Below are 20,501 nucleotides of genomic sequence, written 5' to 3' on the forward strand. Positions count from 1 at the left end.
CACCAGACGAGGAGGAAGGTGGCAGGTTAACAACTCACCAGCAAAGAGCATTTTCCCCGTGAGCATCTCGGCCAGGATGCAGCCAGCGGCCCACATGTCGATGGCTTTGGTGTAGTTGTTGGGCGACAGGAGCAGTCGTGGGGAGCGGTACCATTTTGTCACCAACCCTTCCGACAGATAACCCTGAAACATAAAATTCCCGGTTCCACCTGTCAGTCATTGGCAGACACCCTCCCCCGCCCCATGCTGCTTCCAGTCTCCCCACCACGAATCAGGCCCCTTTCGGGGTCCCTTTCACTCTTACTTCTTTCCTGTTGACCTAGAAGGAATGTGAGTGAACAGAGGTCTGGGTAGAGGGCCTGGGCCTGGTTTGTGGGGCTCAAAGGCTTTGGTGGTGGAATCTTACGAGGTCTGAGGGTTCTCCTTTGTAGAAAGAGATCCAGGATATCAGTATTACAGAAGGAATGATTTCCCAGCCTAACTTAACGCAGCAAGAAGATGCATAAATAGGAGCCCTGCTCAAGTTCATTACTGCCATCAACACAGTAGTGATGAGACAATGGAGTTTTATTTATGCGGCGGCTGAATCTCAGAAATAGACACATATCTGAAGTTAGGCCAGTTGCTTTGGTGCTGAAGATTAGAATTAATCCTGCTCCAAAGTCAGACACCAGGGCCCCACTGAGAACAGATAAAGCCATCTTCATAAAGTCTGTAGGTAAGTGGCCTCTGGAAGCAGCCCTCAACAACAAGTGGGCACAGCTTTTGTTGGCCCATAAGATTGCGGGGGTTCTATCCAGTGTCTTTTTGGTGGATAGATGTTCTAGCTGATTTTGGCCACTGCTTAGTGATTTGTGGTCTGGGATGGGATCCCTCCTTATGGCATATAGTGATGACATACTCCCATATATGATGCAGGAAAATATACTCAGGCAAGTTAGAAACAGTTCCCTGCATCATTCAGAGAGCTGGCCCAACGGCGAAATCCGGGAAACATCCGTTTGGATTCCCTAGAACAGTCTTGAGGTTAAGGTGAGACAGTTGAGACTGAGGGGATCCAATGGGAGATCGCAGGGATCTTGTTTGCTGTTCTACTTCCCACTTTAGCATCGGAATTTTCCTTTACACTGATGTGGAAAGTACCAGTAGCCGTCCCAGGTTACAGCAGATGAAAAGTGAAGAAGCCCAAGTACCTGAGAGTTTCTGATCCATTAATCTGAAATCTCTTTATTTGTTCAGCAAAGACTTATTAAGTGTCTAAAACCTTTTGAAAGCCTGGAATTATGATAGCAGTTTCCTCCCCTCTCTCTGTGACATATATTTTCTCGGAGTAGAGCCTCAAACTGGTAGAGGAAGGAGGGAAAGAGGAAGACGCCTTTAGCTGAAAATGACTAGCGTGTGCCCATGCCCTGGCCTCAATGCTCCCGCCAAATCACACTCCTTACAACTTGCAGAATGTGCCCCTTTCCTCTCTCCCTTGGGCCTTCACATGTGTATATTCCACGACGATGTCCTCATGCTCATTGCCCTACCTGGCTAACACGCTCCGGCTGGCTTTCCCCCAGAAACTTCCTTGTCTCATTGCTGTTTCTTTACTTCTATGCGCCCCCCACCCCGACCACTAGCCCACGCACCCCTCGTGGGCAACAGCCGTATTTTGTTCTGCAGCTACTTCTGCATTGCCCAGCCCATGTCTGCCTCCGGGGAAGTGTTCGATAAACATGGCTGGGTGCTGAATGAATGAATGAATGAATGAAAGATGGAATGAGAAAGAAACGTCTTGTGTGGTCTGAACCCCTCCCAAAACTAGGCACCTTCTGCAGGGACCAGTGATCCTCCCACATACCTGACTTCACAGAGAGGTCCAGTTTCCACTTTCAAGGGTAGGTGAGGAGTTTATGTAAGCTGACAGCCACTTAGGCCTCCTCTTGTTCCAGAAAGGATTGGCCAATGTAGTTATTATAGGATTTTTTTTTTAAGTCAGGCTTATTGAGGTATAATTTACATAGAGTAAAATTGGTCCTTTTTGGTGTGCAGTTCTATGAGTTTTGACAAAAGCATAGAATTATGTCACCACCATCACAACCCAGATATTAATATATAAATCCCATCATCTTAAACCACTCCCTCATGCCCCCATCTGGTCCCCCCCAGCCCCAGCCCCCAGCACCTACCGTTTTCTGTCTCTCTGGTTTCACCTTGTATAGCTGTCATACAAATGGAATCACAGTATGTAGCCCTTCGAGTCTGAATTCCTTCACTTAGCACAATGCATATGAGACTCATCCGTGTTGTGTGTACTGTAGTTTGTTAGGAATTTAAATTTTATTCTTAAAATTACAGAGACAAGCCCAGCTGTTTGTACAAGTTCACTTCTGGGTAGGTAGATTATAAATAAAGAATAGTCTGGTTTTATTTTCTAGTTGGAGGCTGAGATTGTCAGGGAAGACTAAAGCAAAGAGTACCCAGAGGGGAGTTTCCTCTGGTAAGTAAAAGAACAGTCTTCTATGGGATGGAATGTTCTGGAATGAATATGTCCCTCTTCAGAGTCTAGGGCTGGAGGGAAGTGGGAACACAGGAGAACTTCCTTCTGAAACACTTTCCCTGAAAGTGAAAGGAGGATGTTCACCTGGGCAAGGCTGCCCTTGGGCCAGGATTATGGACCAGGTCATGACAGGAGCTAAGAAAATTCCTCCTTAGCTCTTCCTTACCTTTGAATGAAAACCAAAAACCTGCTGAATTTTTGTTAGCTACTAGCTGTTTCCCTGTGCTTACTTGTTCATCAAGCTCTTTAAAAAACATAAAGAGGATTTGTTGATATGTTTCAGAAGCCACAGGGCTGAGAAGAATTTGGGAAGTTGTAGCGTCTTCTGCCAAGCCTAGTGCTAGAGAAGAAAACAAAAGAGAAGCTCTGTTCCTGGGTCTGGGGGCAGACACAGGGGCCAGGGTCGTGCCCTCAGCTGAGATACGCCCTGGGTGTCTGAGCAGGAAAGGCCCTGGGGCCCACATGATACCGGTGATCTGAATTCAAGAGAGGAGTTTCAGTTCAGTGGATGGGGTGAAAGTCAGAATTTTCTAGTGAAAAAAAAAAATCTTTAAAGACTACCCAGAAGTGGAGACTCAATTTTATTAGAAGAGCTCATAAATCAATAAGAATATTGACTCAGAAGAAATCCTCAAATGGCCTTTCTGCCCGAGCCTGCAGGGTGAGGATAGTTTCAGCCCAGTTTGGATGCAGAGAGGAACATGTCCTCGGTGGTCAGACCTGGCCTTGCAGGGCAGGGTGCGCCCATCTCCGGGATGACCGGGGAGCGGGTGGGTGGGTGGCAGGCACACGCAGCGCACAGGCGGGTGCTGCCTGATGCAGGTGTCGTGGCCAGCTGGGGCCAGGCTCATTGCTGCTGTGGGAGGACACGAAGCCCATTCTCCGTGAGGACCTCTCAGCACGCAAGAGGCAAGACAGAGTTGCTCCTTCCTGATGTCTCTTTCCTCCCACCACCCTGTCCCCACCGGGAGGCAATTGGACGAGGTTTCCTTTCTAGACCCTTTCATGGGTGCTTTGGAGCCTTCTTCAGCCATTGTTCCCACCAGCCCGTTTTGCTGTCCCTTTAGGGTCACGCAGAGCCCATGGGAGGCTTTGAGTCTGAAAGCTTCAAAGGTGTTTGGGAAATAATCTAGCAGCAGCTGCCCTGTCAAGAGCATAATTAGGGGCCTCCAACAGATCTGGAGAGAAGGTGTAATTAAAGCTCTGAGCATTTTCTTTGCAGAGGGAGCAAGGAAACAGCTCAGTCCCAGCTGCCTGCCGGGGAATTCAGAACAGCCTGGATCAAAGTCACTCCAGAAGGGTGGGCACTGGTCACGGCTCCAGTGAGCCAGCACTGGGTGGGCACCAGCTCTGCTCTGGAGCCAAGTCTGCTCGGCCTGACCTCTCTGGGCCCCCACTGCCCCGAGCCTGATCTCTTGTGTCTGGGGTTGGAAGGTGGGGGAGAAGGTACGATCCAGTGAACCTTCCACTTCGCCCTTTGATGAAAATGTGCCCACTCATCCCTCACAGGTACGATGAATTTCAGGGGGACAACTTTCTCCAAGAATAAAACCCAGTCACCTGCAGCTCTGTGTGTGTGTTTGAGTAGGTGGGGGACAGGATGGGGAGGGTTGTTTTCCCCTCACACTGAATGGATGTTTAGGGCCACCCCTGTTTCCAGGCCAGGAGGTCTCTGACAGCCTCACCTTCCTGACCAGAAGTTTCTGGGATGTGTCCTGGGAGCCCACCACGTGCCGGCTCCTGTGTGGCAGATACAAAGATGATTAGGATCATCTCTGTCTTCAAAGAGCACATCATGGGGTTAGAGAGATGAAATGTGAATGTGCAGAAATGATGGGGAGGACCAGGGCGCGTCACAGTCAACATTTATGCGGGACTTGTCCTGTGCCGGCGCTGTGTTAGCATTTTACGATTTGATGCGGGCTCCTCATGGAGTAGCAAACTGACTTGCCCCAGGCCCTACATCTGGACCTGTGGACACATGGGAAATGGGAGAATGACCTTTGCCCTGAAAGTCAGTGGTCCCCAGGGACCCCTGCACCAGAACCAGGGACGTGCTCGTGAATGCGCAGCTTGCCCAGAGCCACGACTTGGAGTCCTCTGATCTCTGTCCTGCGGGGCTCCCCAGGGAAGCCTAATGTCCCTCCCAATCCCAGGGCTGCCGAGTGGGGAAGGAGTTCCAGCGTGGGCTGCAGAAGGGCCACCAGGGCAGGCCTGCGCCCTGCAGTAGGGTCCCTGCGGTCCTTGCTAGTGGGTGTGGCGCTGTTGGAATCAGTGCCTCGCCCAGGCTGGTGAGGCCCGCAGGCCAGGCCGGCAGCGAGGCTGCTGCTGTCCGGACAGCAGAGGATTAACCAGCTCAGGAAGGCCCGGGGAAGGCCCCCGGCAGGCGCTTCCTCGGAAGGGGTAGGAATGCACACAGGCTCCCCTGTCTGATCTAGGGGAAACTAGGTCAAGCCAAAACAAACCAGGTTGTGGAGAAGCAAAACTCAGCCTGGGGGGAAGTGGCGCTGTTACAAGGATACTGTGATTCTTGCGGGGTCCGGGCTCCCTGGAGCCTTCCTGGTGGGTGTGCAGTGGAAATAAAGGGCTGTCGCACAGGAATGGAGAGACGGGGGCACTTATAGCCTAGAGACACGGAGGGGGCGGGCATGAGAGCTGCCTACAGACATTCGCAAGGCTGTCAGCTGCAAGAGGAGCTAAGCTTGTTCTCCCAGGCTCTGGGGACAGACGAAAGCCAATGTGTGAGACAGAAATCTACGCAGCATGGTAATACTGGCTAACGGTTATCGAGCTCCTCAAACTGTTTTATCTGCTTTCAGTGAATTAACTTACTTCATCCTCACAACAATCCCATGGGGCAGGGACTCTCATTGTAGTCCTTTTACAGGGAGGAAACTGAGGCACAGAGAGGGTAAGCAGCCTGTCCTCGGTCACACAGGCTGTAAGAGGCATGGCAGGGATTCAGCCCCGGGTTGTGTCGATGTCGCTCCTTTGCTGTGCACGCGGGGCTCTGCGGCCTGTCACACGAGCGAGGCCTCTACAGCTGCCAGGGCTTGGACAGGCAGACAGTCCAAGCGCAGATGGGACAGCTTCCAGGAGAGACGTGCCAATACCGCCCCCTGGTGGATGCCCCAAAGCACAGCTTCTCAAACCTTGGGGGTGCCCGAATCCCTAGAGGACCTTGATTGGTTAAATGCAGATTCCATTTCTCAGCGCGACAAGGTGACGCTGATGTTGCAGTGCAGAGGACCACACGTGGACCAGCAAGTCCCCAGGACATCCTTGCTATGCTGGCCTGCCCTGTGAATTTATGACTTGCCTTGGCTACAGGTCAGGGGCAGATTTCTCAAATGAGCAGCAGACTGACCTATAATAGGGGTTAATTCTTTGAGTTATAGACACTCATCAAAAGATCGTTTAGAAAAACAACATCCTCCCAGAGGCCCTGTCTAAGCAGACACATACAGCCTTCCGTGGTCTCACCCCTCTGAAGGCATAATTCTTATTCGTGCCAACATCCATATGAGGCATGTGAGAAACATTTTTTAAAAAGGAATAACACCACAGCCAAACAGCCCTTCTGACTGCTGACTCCAAACTCATTCCATTAAACTCATTTCCAGGAAAACATGCAGCAGGGAATCTCTCACACTGAAGGAGGCAACACACAATCTTAAAGCCCCTCTCATAGCACAATCATTGGTAAGTCATCTGGCACATTCCATCATGCAGCTAAAATAACACGGGTGAAGAAATAGCGCGGTTAAATGAGCTGCACTGAGCTTTCATGAACTTCTAAGATGCCCTCAATGCTGCTCCGCTGACCTGCTGTCAGGGCCGCCCCTGCCCCACTCCATGTTGTCAGGGATCCTGGCCAGATCCTGAAACTCACCATTTCTTCCCAGGTTTCCAGAGAAATCAACCAAAAGCCCAGTTAAATTCCTATAGGCCTGCAGACCCTTGCTGAACCCTCCAGACACTATGTGGGCACTTCTTATACAGAAAATTATGATAAAATTGCCTTTAAAAAATTATTTTTAATTGTGGTAATATACACATACCATACACTTCATTTTTTTTTTTTTTTTTTTTGAGACAGAGTCTCACTCTGTTGCCCAGGCTAGAGTGAGTACCATGGCGTCAGCCTAGCTCACAGCAACCTCAAACTCCTGAGCTCAAGGGATCCTCCTGTCTCAGCCTCCCGAGTCGCTGGGACTACAGGCATGCACCACCATGCCCGGCTAATTTTTTCTATATATATTTTTAGCTGTCCATATAATTTCTTTCTATTTTTTTTTTTAGTAGAGATGGGGTCTCGCTCTTGCTCAGGCTGGTCTCGAACTCCTGAGCTCAAACGATCCGCCCACCTCGGCCTCCCAGAGTGCTAGGATTACAGGCGTGAGCCACGGCGCCCGGCCCAGTTCACCATTTTAACCATTTTAAAGTGTACAGTTCAGTGGTATGAAGTACATTCGTAATGCTGTATACCAGTCATCTCTAGAACTCTTTTCATCTCGCACAATGGAAACCCTGTACCTATTTAACAACAGCTCCCATTCTCCTTTCCCCCGTGCCCTTGGCAACCACCATTCTTTCTGTCTCCACGAGTTCACCTGCTCTAGGGACCTCACAGAAGTGGAATCATGCAGGATTTATCCTTTTGTGTCTGGTTTACTTCACTTAGCATAATGCACTTCCCTTTACTTTTAAACAGCGGGAAAGCGGGAGCAATGGAGTTGGGCTTCTTTTTAAAAAGCACTTTGTTGAAATGTGGTTGTCTTCTAATTCAACGAGAGCTCACCATCAGATAAAAGCTTCGGACATTATCCTCATGGGGTCCCAATCGTGAACTCTGAATCCGGTTACAGTGCAGAGACAGGACACGATGTACCAGGATTGGCAGCTCTGTTGCCACCGTGCCCGCCAGGCCCAGTGGCTGTGCTGGTTGGAGAGGTGGGTGGAGGGAAGGCTTGGTTTGGCTGCTCCTGCCTCAGTTTCCCCATCTGCTTGTGCTGGTGGAGGATTTACAAGTTCTCGTCTGTGAATCATGGGCATCCTAGGAGGCTGCATCACAGTTGACAGCAATCTTTAAGCGAGGAGCCCTGCTGGGCCAGAGTGATTAATTTTTAATGGGCTGGTCCTTGAGCAAATGGCTCCTTTTAGGAAGATGAATGAACTGCCAAGCCATAAATAGACATGTGTTTCTCTGACTTTCAAGAGCATATCTGGTGGCACTCTGGAGTGGTGGCTCTCAAACCTGCTACAGGTTAGAAGTGCCTGGGGAATTTCAAAACGATTCCCATGTTCAGGCCACTCACCACACCAATTACATCAGAATCTCTGGGGGCGGGACCCAGGCATGAGTAATTTTTAAAACTCCCCAGGTAATTCCAATGTGTAGCCATATTTGAGAACCTGCATCCTAGAGATCTTTGGTTCACCTGCTTTGGAAAGGTAAGTCGTGTTTTGATGGTTCCCCAATGAATGCAGTTTCTATTTCTGGCTCCCCTCAAGATGAGACGAACCCTTGAGTAGCCACAGAGGCCTTCCCCAGATGGCTGACCCATGGGATGTAAAAAGTTACTGCAAAATAACCAATCATAACAATAGCTACCATTTACTGAGAACTTACGATGTGCCAAGCACAGTGCCACGTGCTGCTTTATTAGTAGTGCATTTAATTATCAGAATGACTGTATGAAAAAGTATAGAGAGGTGAATAACTTGACCAAGATCAGATTAGCTAATAATTGGCAGAGCTGAGATTTGATCCCCACAGTGAGCAAAACAGAGGCCCTATAATCACGGCATGTCCATTTTAGTAGAAAAGACAGCTGAACAAACGCATGTATGGAATGTCTGGGGGAGACAAGTGCAAAGAATAAAAATAAAGCAGAGGAAGGAGATAGAGAGGGATGGGGTGGGTGGTCCGGGAGGGGCTCTCTAAGGGGACGTTGGAGCAGAGACCGGAGGGAATCAAGGGACTGAGCCGTGCGGCCATGTGGGGGAAGAACACGAGAGAAGCTGACCTCTGAGCCCTCAGTCCCCCTTTCTGTTCCCCACCCCTGCCCCCAGAGGAGGGAGCCCCCTCATCTTCTCCCACCTAGCAGTCCTTCCTCTCAGCGCCCTCGGTAACATCCAGGTATAAACAACTGAGAACATCTCAGAGCGGGAGGGAAGTAACGTTTGCTGAGTGCCCATTCTGTACAAGGGATTTCGCCAGCAGGCGCTCAGCTCACTCCATGAGAACACCATTTAGGAGAAGTATGTATTTCACATTTTGTATCTGGGGAAACTGTTATAGGTCCCTGTCCCTGACTGACGGAGCGGGTGAGCCTGTGTATTCACACAGTCTCCTGGACCCTTTGTCCCCAAATTCCTAACTCTATAGTAGGGGAGGCGAGGGTCCCTGAAGGCAGGGACCAGCTATTTTGTCTCTGTATATGGGCAGTGCACCCTGCACAGGGTAGGTGCTCACTTAAAATACGTGGAATGAATGGAATAAAGACCGTGAGCTCAAGGAGATTGATACGCCCGTGATATGTTTGGCCCTGATACACCCAAGCTGAAGAAATGACTGATATATCCATGGGATTTCGGGAATTGACCACTCACCAAGAGGAAATGATTTGGGAGTTGAATTGCCACGTTATAAATCTCAGGACCAAGGTAGCCTCCGTGTTCAGGTCTAGCCCTGGCGTGTGGGTACAGGCGTGGCTGTGACCTCAGCAGGATCTTGACACTACAGTGTGGTGACTGGACCCTTTGGCTACTCATCTTGCCCGGGGCCCACCCTGAGGTCAGACTCAGCACTTCACTGCACTCCCCACCTCTACCCCCAAAAGAAAGAAAACATTAATCTAAAAGCACGTCTGAGTTGTGCGTGTACTAGTACCGACGTCTCCAGCTGCCGGCTGTGTGCTCGGTGCCCTCCTTGTCTGCTCTGCCTCCCTCCATTCGGCCATCACGACGGTCTCCCAAGGTGGGCTCCGTCACTGTCCCTGCCCCACAGAGGAGGGTGCTGAGCATGGAGGTTAATGACACAGCACAGTCCAACACCACAGGGTCCATCAGACGGTTCAGGCCCCAGAGTTCCCTCTGACTCCAGCCTCCTGCTGTCTACGCAGCCTCTCGCAGCTGCTCTCAGCCTGGAGGACCGGACTCCTCCCCAGTTCAGCTTTCAGAGCACACTCAGGAGCACCAAAGGAGCTTCCTTGGACTCCTCCCTCCTCAGAAGACTCTGGGGTGGGAACCCCAACCTTTGTTGAGGATAACCCAGGTGGACTAAGTAGACTAAGAGAAGTAAGAGAGAAACACGTCATTGTCTTGCTTTTTTCTACTGATGCAAGATCAGGTGGAACTTAGCTGGGTGTGGAGGGCGTGGCAGATGGGTGGGGGGGCCGTGGCAGATTTTAGAGCCCCCAGGTGGCTTCATTCTACAGATGGCCGTGGAAGGGAACTGGCGTGGGCCCAGAGGGCCAACCTGAGGTGTCAGAAGTCCCTCTCTCACAGGGGCTACCTGGGATGGAGACCCCTGCCGCAGAGAGGTCCCTGACCAGAGCAGGGCCTGTATATAGGTGGGGAGTAGCTGTCTGCAGAATGTGGTAGAAGGAGCCAGAAATGCTCTGCTCCCCATGAACTTAAATATCTGCCTGTCCTGGTACAGAACAGTCTCAACTACAGAGACTGCTTTCAGTTAAGGTGGTGTCTCCTGAAACGGTTTCACATCCCAAAGATGTTAATAGATGCTGGGGGAGATAAGGGTACATGCTTGAACACCCTCGGGACAGGCTGGCAACAACCAACCAAGGTTATTTATAAAGTCTCAGAATCTCCTAGATGGGGACTTAGTGTGTGGCACTTGTCAAACCTCCTTGACCACATATCCATTTTTTATAGGTGCATCTTGGGGACCAGTCTTTCTCAGGACAGGCTGTGGGACACGCTGGGGAAGGTCCCTGTTAACATGGTAACACAATACCCGGGAGAGGAAACACACTGGCCTGTCAGCCCACCGTCATGGTAGCCGCACGGCAGTGATGGGGCCTGCTGGGCGCAGCTCTGCGTGAAGGGAGGTGCACGTGCCCCACACGCCCCTCCCGAGAGAACTCTTGGACTTGGTGTGCCCGGCACCCGCAGACGGAAGATGCTGAAGGCAGGTGGCTGCATGTCACAAAAGCCATTAGATATGCTGGCTACTCGTACTCCACAGAGGCTCTGGCCCGGGGGAGAGAGGCAGGGATGCTTTGGTTAAGAAAGGGAGGCTGGGCAAGGTGGGGATGCTTTGGTTAAGAAAGGGAGGCTGGGCAAGGTGGGGAGGGCAGGTTCCTGGAGGGAGGGCCCTAGCGCTGAGAGCCCCTCCCCCTCTGCCCTCCAGGCAGGGAAGAAGCAGGGCAGTGGGGGATGAAGGAGGGTGGCAGAAAGGGCCTGAGGGATCACCAGTGTCACCTCTGTCAGGGTCCAAACCCAACTCTTGGCCCAGTAACCCTGACCTCAGGAAGGGTCTTTTTGCCTTGGTTACCCCAAGGTCTCACCTTGGTAACCCAGGCAGCCTGCCCGGGTCATACTATTAATAGGGGACCACTCCTTTTTGCAGAAACACCTGCAGGTCCCTGGCATGTGTACCGTTTTTGAAGTGCTCACGTGCTGGGAGGCCACCCAAGTCACCTGCTCCAGGGAATTACGGTCTCATTTCATGAAGTGTTTCCAGTGGGTCTGGCCCTGAACGTAGTGCTCTCAGTTGGGGGCCTGTCTTCAGGGAGCTTACACTCCGGCTCTGGGCAGTGAGTGTGCTGGTTCAACAGCAAAGACCATCATTAAATCAGGGGACAGTCAACACTAGGTGAGGCAGGAGGACGGGGCAGTCACCGTATGAAGAAGGAAACAGCAACGGGCCAGGGTGGACAGAAATCTCTGAGGGCCTTTTAAAAAATACAAAATTAGATATGAAAGTGAATATTTTGAATCAGAAAAGTAACTGCAGCAAATTAAAAATTCTAAAAAGCTAACAAATACCACAAACATACCACGATTCATAAAAATAGCATGTTTGCTAATTAGCTGCTTGGCACACAGCAGGCAGCAAACGTAAACATGCCGCACACGCTCTGATCATCTCTTCTTGACAATTTTGTAATGTAATTCTTCACAGAGAGAATTCAAAGATAACTCAGTCTTTCAAAGATAATCGAAAAGGTAACTCAGTCTTTTTTCTGGGATGGTTGATACTTCCAGTATGGTTGATGTTTTAGAAGTTTCTCTCAGTTTCAAAAGTCGTTATGGGTAATGCCTTATAAATTTTCACGATTATTATCAAATTTGGGGGAAATCCTATTAAGAACTTTTTGTACATGAGCTATAAGATTTGGGGGGCATTTCTAATTTTCTTACGTGGTGACTCAACTTCTGTTATCTTTGAATCAAAGACACTCATTAACCAGGCTGTTGATGATGTCCTGGCTGTAGTCACGTGGTATGAGTTGTAGGGTGGGCCCTGTTTCTTGTGTCATGACCCTACGAGTTAATTCAGTGGGCCACAGGAGAGTTTCTAGAAGTTATTCCTACCCCAAGATGGCTGGCAATAACCTATCTTTATGGAAGTAACTGCAAACCACAGAAATAGATTCTACTAATCTCAAACCAAACACATCTCTAGCTCAACCTCCCCTTAGTCAGTCCCCCCGAATGCCTGGCCACGCTAGCACCACCCAGCAGGAGGGAAAGAGGGGTAGAGGGAAATTCAGAATGGTAATAGCCCATTTTCTAACAAACTGCTCTTAAAATAACGTTGCGAATATCACAAAAATACATGGCCATGTGAACACAGCGGTAGGGTCCCTCCCAGGGTGTTGGTCAGGGTCGTGCAAGTGAGAGGCCTTGGGGTTAAGTTTTGTGAACTCCATGGTAAATTGGGCCCTGATCAGGAGCAAAAGGGGCAAGAGAAGAGGACAGTGGCCAAGGAGGACCAAGGGAGGCATCTTGTTGGAATGTTCAAGCTTGGACGGAAAGCAGGAACACATCCTAGGAACCGTCTTTGAAGAAATCCATGGTAGGGCTGATGCTCTCATAGACCGAGGCAAATTATCTAGAGAGCTGGTCACCCCGGAGAGTTTGTGAAGAGGCCCAGGTGACCCTCAGGAGAGGGAGTGTGTGTGTGGGGGGACAGCTGCCGAGGAAGCTGGCGTGGTTATGAAAGGTTTCTTTCCCTCCTCAAACAAGCTGGTGAGATTTTTGGCCACCAGAAAAGGCCTCTCTGATTTCCTCCCCTGTCACCTTACTCCCTTATACTCCTTTACCAAGGGCCAAAACCCTTGGTTTCTACTTTTAGAGGAACAGCTAGAAAAGCAAATTCCCTGCCTCCCCCAAGAGAATATGCCGGGACTTTGTTCTCCACACTCAGCAAGGCGTCTGAAAGGATTTGGAGCACTAAGGTGGGCAGGAGATTGCAAACAGCAGGGATGGGTGGAGGGACTTGGGGCTTTGAGGAGGAAGAAGAGGAGGAGGAGACACTCAGCAGGTGGGGGTGGGTCCCGAAGGTGAAGTCTGCCTTCGTCACGACTTTCCACAGCCCTGCTTGGTGGGTCCTGCCCACTCTTGGCAGATGGTTCCACAGAGGAGTGGGGATGTTTGCTTCACCATTCATCACAGCACTGCCAGGGAATCTGGTTTGCAAAACTGTAATACACGCAACAGTTGATACGTGAACCTGCGGCTTATTCATTTTCACAGCTGTATTTACACAGAGAGTTTGTAAAGATGGACCAGGTAGTTTTTTGTTAGATTTAATTCTAGCTGCCTGGTGTATAATAAAGAATTTGGCTGGTCTTTCTTTCCAATTCCTGGAGGAAGTTTCTTTCTAAACCCTTGGAATTTGCCAAGTGATAGGAGTGTTATTCATGGTGGGCTCCTGGGACCACATCTGAGTTGATGCTGAGGCAACTCATGGTCGCTCCCCAGATGGGGATGGCCATGCTGGAAAGGCCACCATGTGATTAGAGGGTCGAGGCTTTGAGCCAGAGAGTGGAGCGGGGCTGGAGATTGAGTTCAATCAGGTGGCCAATGATTTAATCAATCGTGCAGAAATAACCGCCCCCACCCGTAAAGGGAAAAAAAAAACCCCTCTGGACACTGAAGCTCAAGTCAGCCTCCCTGGTTGGTGACACAACGTGCTGAGAGAGTGACATATCCTGAGAACACAGAAGTTTTGCATTTGGGAGCTTCCCAGACCTCACCCTAGAGGTCTCTTCTTTTGGCTGGTCCTGATTTGTGTCCTTATAATAAAACTATAATCACAACTGGAGGGATTTCCTGAGTTCTGTGAATCAACCTGGTTCACAGAATGATGAAATCTGAGGGGGGGGGTGGGAACCCCCCACATTTGTAGCCATTTGGTCAGATGTGCAGGTGACCTGAGGACCCTGGGCTTGTGGCTAGTGACCAAAGTGAGAGCAGTCTGGTGGGAAACTGCTCCTACCCTGCGAAATTCACCCTAACTCTGGGCCAGAAGTGCACCGCCAAATTACCAAATATTATCTGGTTGTTATTATAAATGGTATTAATATATTATTTAAATTATGTTTTCGGCTTTGAGCCAGTCCACAGAAATGAAATCGATTTTTGTATATTGATCTTATATTCAGCAACATTGCTGGAGTCTTTTTATTAAGTCATTAATTTGCCTGGGTTTTATTTAGACAATTGAATCATCTGGGAATAACAACAGACTTGCCTTATGTTGCCTGCCAGGACCACCAGTGCAAGGACGTGGCTGGGGGCAACCTCAGTGTGCTCCTAGTTTTAAAGACAAAGCTTTTAACATTTCATCGTTAAACATAACATTGCTGAAGGTTTTTCGCAGAAACCATTTTTTGGATGAAGGAAGTTCTTTTATTCCTAGCTAGTATGAGGTTTTTAGTTTTATCACTCACAGATATTGGATTTTCTAAAATGATTTTTCTGCATTGAGATGATCATGTGGTCTTTTTCCCCTCCTGTGTTTCTGGTAAATCAAAATAATAGATTTTCTAATGTTAAATCAACCTCGCATTTCTGGGATGAGTTCAATTTGGACATGATATATTTTTATATATTGCTGAATTTTGTTTGTCAATATTGTTTTTCGGGCCGGGCGCAGTGGCTCACGCCTATAATCCTAGCACTCTGGGAGGCTGAGGTGGGAGGATCGCTCAAGGTCAGGAGTTCCAGACCAGCCTGAGCAAGAGTGAGACCCGTCTCTACTGAAAATAGAAAGAAATTATATGGACAACTAAAAATATATATAGAAAAAATTAGCCGGGCATGGTGGCACATGCCTGTAGCCCCAGCTACTTGGGAGGCTGAGGCAGAAGGATCACTTGAGCCCAGGAGTTGGAGGTTGCTGTGAGCTAGGCTGACGCCACGGCACTCTAACTAGGGCAAAAGAGCGAGACTCTGTCCCCCCCCCCCCAAAAAAAAATGTTTTTGAGGGCTTTTGCAACTATATTCACAAGGGAAACAGGTCTGCAATTGTCCCTTCTCATATTATACTTGTCTGGTTTTGCTACCAGGGTTACAATGTAGGAGAATATTCCCCTTTTTCTATTCTTTATAAAAGTTTAAGATAAGAATTGTTATTTAAAAGTTTGCTTGAACTTGGTAAAACTATGGGGCGTGAGGTTTTCTTTCATTAGAAGATTTTTAACTATTGATTCAGTTTCTTTAACAGTGATTGCATTATTTAGGTGTTCTATTTCTTTTTGAGTCAAATTTGATGAAATAGTATTTTTCTAAGAATTCATTTCATATAATTAATAAATAAAAATATAAATACAAATTTATTTTGTATACTTAGTTATGTTTAATAAACATGTATTTAATAAATGAACATCTATGAGCGTAGAGTTCATAGTATTCCCTTAGTTTTGAATCTCTGTTGCATCTGTGCTTTGTTTCTTGATAATTTAGGGCTGTCTGAATGGTCTGGTCCTCAGTGGAAGGCTGACACCCTGATATTGCTGAGTTGAAGCCTGATTTGATTTTATTTCATGTTGCTCAGAGATATACCATAAATACGAGTGTTTGGGGGCAGGGCCAAGAAATGCAGTCTGGTCCATGACTCAGTTTCTTTTTTTTTTTTTTTTGAGACAGAGTCTTGCTTTGTTGCCCAGGCTAGAGTGAGTGCCGTGGCGTCAGCCTAGCTCACAGCAACCTCAAACTCCTGGGCTCAAGTGATCCTACTGCCTCAGCCTCCCGAGTAGCTGCGGCTGCAGGCATGCGCCACCATGCCCAGCTACTTTATATATATATATATATATATATATATATATATATATTTTTTTTTTTTTTTTTAGTTGGCCAGATAATTTCTTTCTATTTTTAGTAGAGACGGGGGTCTCACTCTTGCTCAGGCTGGTCTCGAACTCATGACCTTGAGCGATCCACCCGCCTCGGCCTCCCAGAGTGCCAGGATTACAGGTGTGAGCCACCGCGCTCAGCCGACTCAGTTTCTTAATTTATTCCTTCAGGAGAATGGAAGCCATGATCAACTGTCACTTTGATTCCCAGGGGTCAAGACTATTATTGTTGCTTAAGGAGCTGATTTTTGGAGCTGTACTATAGTTTATATTTCCTAGAATGAGGGGGGATAAGGGTGATCTCTAACTGAAGTGCGGAAAGAAAGCCTTGACAAGCCCGTTCCACAAGTCAGTCTGGAAAACCGCAGGCCCTGAGGAGCCGCAGCGTTGAGGGTTTAGTCTCAGACCCAGCTGGTATGAGTGACTCGGGCTGGTGAAACATCCAATCTACACAGGGGACCTTGACATCTCTAGATGGCTGAGCACAGCTTTGAACTTGCTGGGCCCAAGGCTCAGGGGTGACTGCTGTCATCTTCCTTCCTTCTCTTCCCCACTGTGGCCCAATTCACAGCTATCCCCTCTCCCCTGCCCATTTAGGTATTTTGTTGTGTGGTTAGAAACCTCAGAGGCGGTGGCTCTGACCTTCTGTCTCTTTCTCTAAAGAGACGTTATAGGTCATTTCGGTCGAGTCTCTCATCTGGCACAAGAGGAATTGACCATCACCATCATCATTAACAGCAGAGATTACTTAACACGACATGCCGGCCACGCACTGTGTTAATACTTTGCATAAAGAATCTCAATGAACCCTTCCATTAAATTATTAATATAGCAAATATCTATCAAGCTCCTACTCTGCTCCAGGTACTTCTCGGGGTGCTGGGACAGAGCAGTGAACCAAGTGGATAAGCTCCCACCCACACGCTACCCCAGCAGGTTTGGTGTTCTTATTCCTACTTTACAGGTGAGTAAAGTAGGACTTACGAAAGGTAACGTGACGGCAGCTACTTACGCGTTAAAGCTGTGGATAAACCCAGGTCTTGTTTTGAACAGCTATGCTATGCTCTTCATCAGCAATTCTCAAACGGAAGCATGCATCAGAAGCACCTGGAGAGCGTGTTACAATTCCTTGCTGGCCCCACCCTCAGAGTGTCTGAGTCAGCAGGTCTCAGGTGCAGCCAGAGAATTTGCATGTCTAGTAAGTTCCCAGGTGTTGCGGCTGCTGCTGGCGTGGGCACCGTACTTGCAGAACCGCTGCTCTGCGCCACAGAACCAAGTCTCTGAGCCTCCCTTCCTGCTTCTTTCAGACCCCACTTCCTTCTCTCTTCAGGGGCTCAAGTGCCACATCTCTCCATGCGTGTGCAAGGGGCCCCACACCAGGCGGACTCCCTGCGTGTCCCTGGGACCTCAACCCCACTGCCGTCAGTTAGCGTTGGTGTGCACGGCTGTCACCATCTGCCTATGTATATAATTACCTTAATTAAACAGGTTCTCACTTACAATCCACGTAAACAAGCTATGCTGCTAAAAAGAGCCGCTCCTGCCCCTGATTTCTCAGGCTGTTATGGGCAACACACGCAAACCGCACCAGCTGATGCCCTGGCTCTCAGCCGGGAGAGGCTCTGCATTTGCTTCGGGGCGGGGCGAGAGCTGCTGAGTCTCCCCTGTCAGATCTGCAGGTTCTGCTGAATGTTTTCATTTGCACCTTGCCCAGGAAGCCTATGCTATTTGCTCCTCAAGCAACTCTGAGGGTTTGGACCGCAGGAATCAAGGTCAAGGCAATTTCATTTCACACTGTTCTCTTGTGTCCCACGTGCAGGAGCCTCAGCCCACCTCAAGGTCGAGACCTCCTCCACCGTATTCCCCAGACTGCTCAGCTCTGTGCGCCCTTGGACCAGAAGCAGTTCTGTTGAGGCACACAGGACTGGAACTGCTAGGGTGCCCTCTCCTGTGTGCAATTCGAGTAAAACCAACACAAACCATAAAACATGCGGCAAGAAGCCCAACAAAGGTCAGTTTTTCTTCTCACAATGACTACTCTGATTTTTTTTTTTTAATAGCAAAAATCAAGTACTCTACAAATCCTTTTTGGGTGTCCCTGCTCTGCTGGTGCCCTTCCTGACTCTCGGGTGCTCCAGCACAGGGGCGGGGTGCACAGTGCACACTTTGTTTCTTTAGCAGGAGAACCTGGCTCTCATCTCGATACCAGTGCATCCTGAGCCCCCTGCCAGATGGGGATCCCTTGGACGCTGCGTATCTGTGTTGAAAACACAAGCCTTGGGGCCAAGTTCCAACCCCGGGCCAGCAACTTATCTGCTGGTGATTTAAAGCAACTTTCTTAACCTCTCTGAGCCTCAGGTTCCATCTGCATAACAGAACTAATACCTACTCATGACTTCAAAACGTGGACTCCACTTAGGAGCTAGCCACTGTCCCTAACTCAGTTCTGTCCCCGCTGGGGACCCCGTAGGAGGACACTGGATCAAAGCTAGAGCTCATAGAAACAGGTGTCCTGGTCCTAGCTTCTAACCTGCTTTGGTCCTTTTGTTTTCTGTCTTTCCACGTGGCCCTGGCTCTGGGCCACCAAGTAATAAGAGCTCATGTTTACGGAGGGCTCGCTCCCTGCTGGGTGCTCTGCATTCTTTATCTCATTTAGTCCTTAGAACAACTCTGTAAAACTGACCTATTATTTCCTTTTTAGAGGTCAGGAAACTGAGCTTAGAGAGGATACATAACTTGCCCAAGGTCACACAGTGCTTAAGGAACAGAACCAGGGCTTGTCCCCTGTCTGCTACTCTCCAGCCGTATTTCTTCTGGGCTCTCAACAGTGAATCCAAGTGAATCCCGCTCAACCCTGAATGTTGAAATTCTCTCCTACAAAGGGTTCAGTGGCCTGCACCAGGGATCTCACACGCATCATCAGGTCCATGTTGAACGAGGGCAGATTCCCTCTGGAGGAGCGAGGGGGGCGGGGGGGCGGGGCCCACCAGGACTGGGTGAGGCCCTGCACGGAGCCTCCGGGTGAGAATGGCTGAGACCTAGGCTACAGGCAGACAACTGTGGGGGTGTGATCTCTGGAGCAACAACAGAAGGGTTGCTCAAAAATTACTGCTGGCTGATGCCTGAAGACTCCTTTCCCTGGGATTCAACCTTCCCTTTCACAATCAAAATAAAACTTAAACTGTAAATATCTCTGTGCTGTGTGGCCCTGGGTTAAATTCATACTAAAGTGTAAATGGCTGACACCAGTTCCCTTTTTAAGATCTATATAGGGTTTTGAGAGAAAGTGGGTATAAGAAGGTGACGGGAAAGGAGATGGTGAGAGCAAAGTGTGGATTTGAGCGCTAACATGGGGAAGGTGCGCAGAGAGGTGAGGCTGGGAGATGACAAAGAAAGACTCTGCCGACTCTGCAGTTTTGTCTAAAACCAGTCCTGGCTGCAAACGCTCTCACTGTCTTGACAAACCCTCAGAGCTGCTCTCTTTACAAAGGTGCCGTGGGCCAGAGCCTGCTGAAAACCTTTAGGTAAAACCTGAGAATGATAAAAACCTTACTTTGAAAAGGAATTCTCCAGACTAAATGTCTCTTTTCTATACGCCCTGACTTCAGAATGATTGGTTCTGGAAAGCAGCCTCTACGTGAATGTCACACGGGCATCCAAGTGACAATGTGTATGAGTGTAGCCACTTCCATATCTACATAGACTCTTACACACAAGGTGCCCCAGGACTTTGGGGTTAAGTCGTTAAGTCGAATGGCACAGGCCTTCGTGATCTTTATTTGCTCCCCATCAAAAAGCAAAAAAGGTTACATTTCAACTGACCATGAGTCCTTTCTTGATACACCCAGTTAAGTCAGACTCTTGTTCCTTCTCACCTCCACGGTGCCCTGCCCCTCTCGGGACTCGCTACACGCTTGGCCATCCCTTCTGGAGCTTTCCTTTTGCTATCTCGCAGGGTAGACTGGTATTTACATTTGTGTTTTTTAATTGCAAAAGTGGTATAAGTCCATTTTTATATAAATTTAATGAATAAAGAAGCAAACTTTAGAGGGAATGTCATTCCTCATACTGGCAACCCCATTCCCCAAGGGGACTCACAACTGAGTGTAATTCCCATTTTTCCTCCCCTTTCTATGTACACACACATATACTTTCTTTTGCGGAAAATGAAATGATTCTATTGTACTTCCCCTTGACTTTTGTTCACTTCATCTATTACAGACGACTTGACTTCTCGTATTAGTATAAAAAGAGACTTTTAAATGGTTGCACTGCACAGAATCCCTTTGTCATTTAAAATCTCTATTCAGAGCTCTTTTAGCTTTTGTTCTAAATGGCTTGTTCTCCGTATGAGTTTGGGTTCTCTAAAATATTTCAGCCTGTGCTAATTCGCTGTGTCGAGCCGTGAGTAGCAAGGTGTTCTTCTGAGAAGGAAATTATTAACGGTATAGTTTGCATATAAACTCACAGCTGGATCTGAAAGAGTAGGCATGGGAGTGGTTAGAAATATAAAGCTTAACCTGGAAGGTTCACTTTAAAACGGTGGGATAGCTACCATTTTCCTGTTCTGCTGTTTGTAAAGCAAAAGGCCTGGGAAGAAGCGATGTCAGAGCTGCTGGCCAGGG

General features: G+C 48.7%; 1 protein-coding gene across 1 annotated transcript in view; it reads right to left on the reverse strand.

Annotated features, from left to right (window-relative positions):
• MAPK4 (mitogen-activated protein kinase 4) overlaps positions 1–20,501 on the reverse strand; it is a 47,921-nt gene that overhangs the window by 11,609 nt on the left and 15,811 nt on the right. Inside the window, exon 2 of the mRNA XM_069467996.1 lies at positions 39–183. Within this exon, the coding sequence (XP_069324097.1) occupies positions 39–183 (145 nt within the window). The remainder of the gene's footprint in view (positions 1–38; positions 184–20,501) is intronic.

This window comes from Eulemur rufifrons, chromosome 5 (genome assembly GCF_041146395.1).
Source record: "Eulemur rufifrons isolate Redbay chromosome 5, OSU_ERuf_1, whole genome shotgun sequence".
In the NCBI taxonomy this organism is placed as follows: Eukaryota; Metazoa; Chordata; class Mammalia; order Primates; family Lemuridae; genus Eulemur; species Eulemur rufifrons.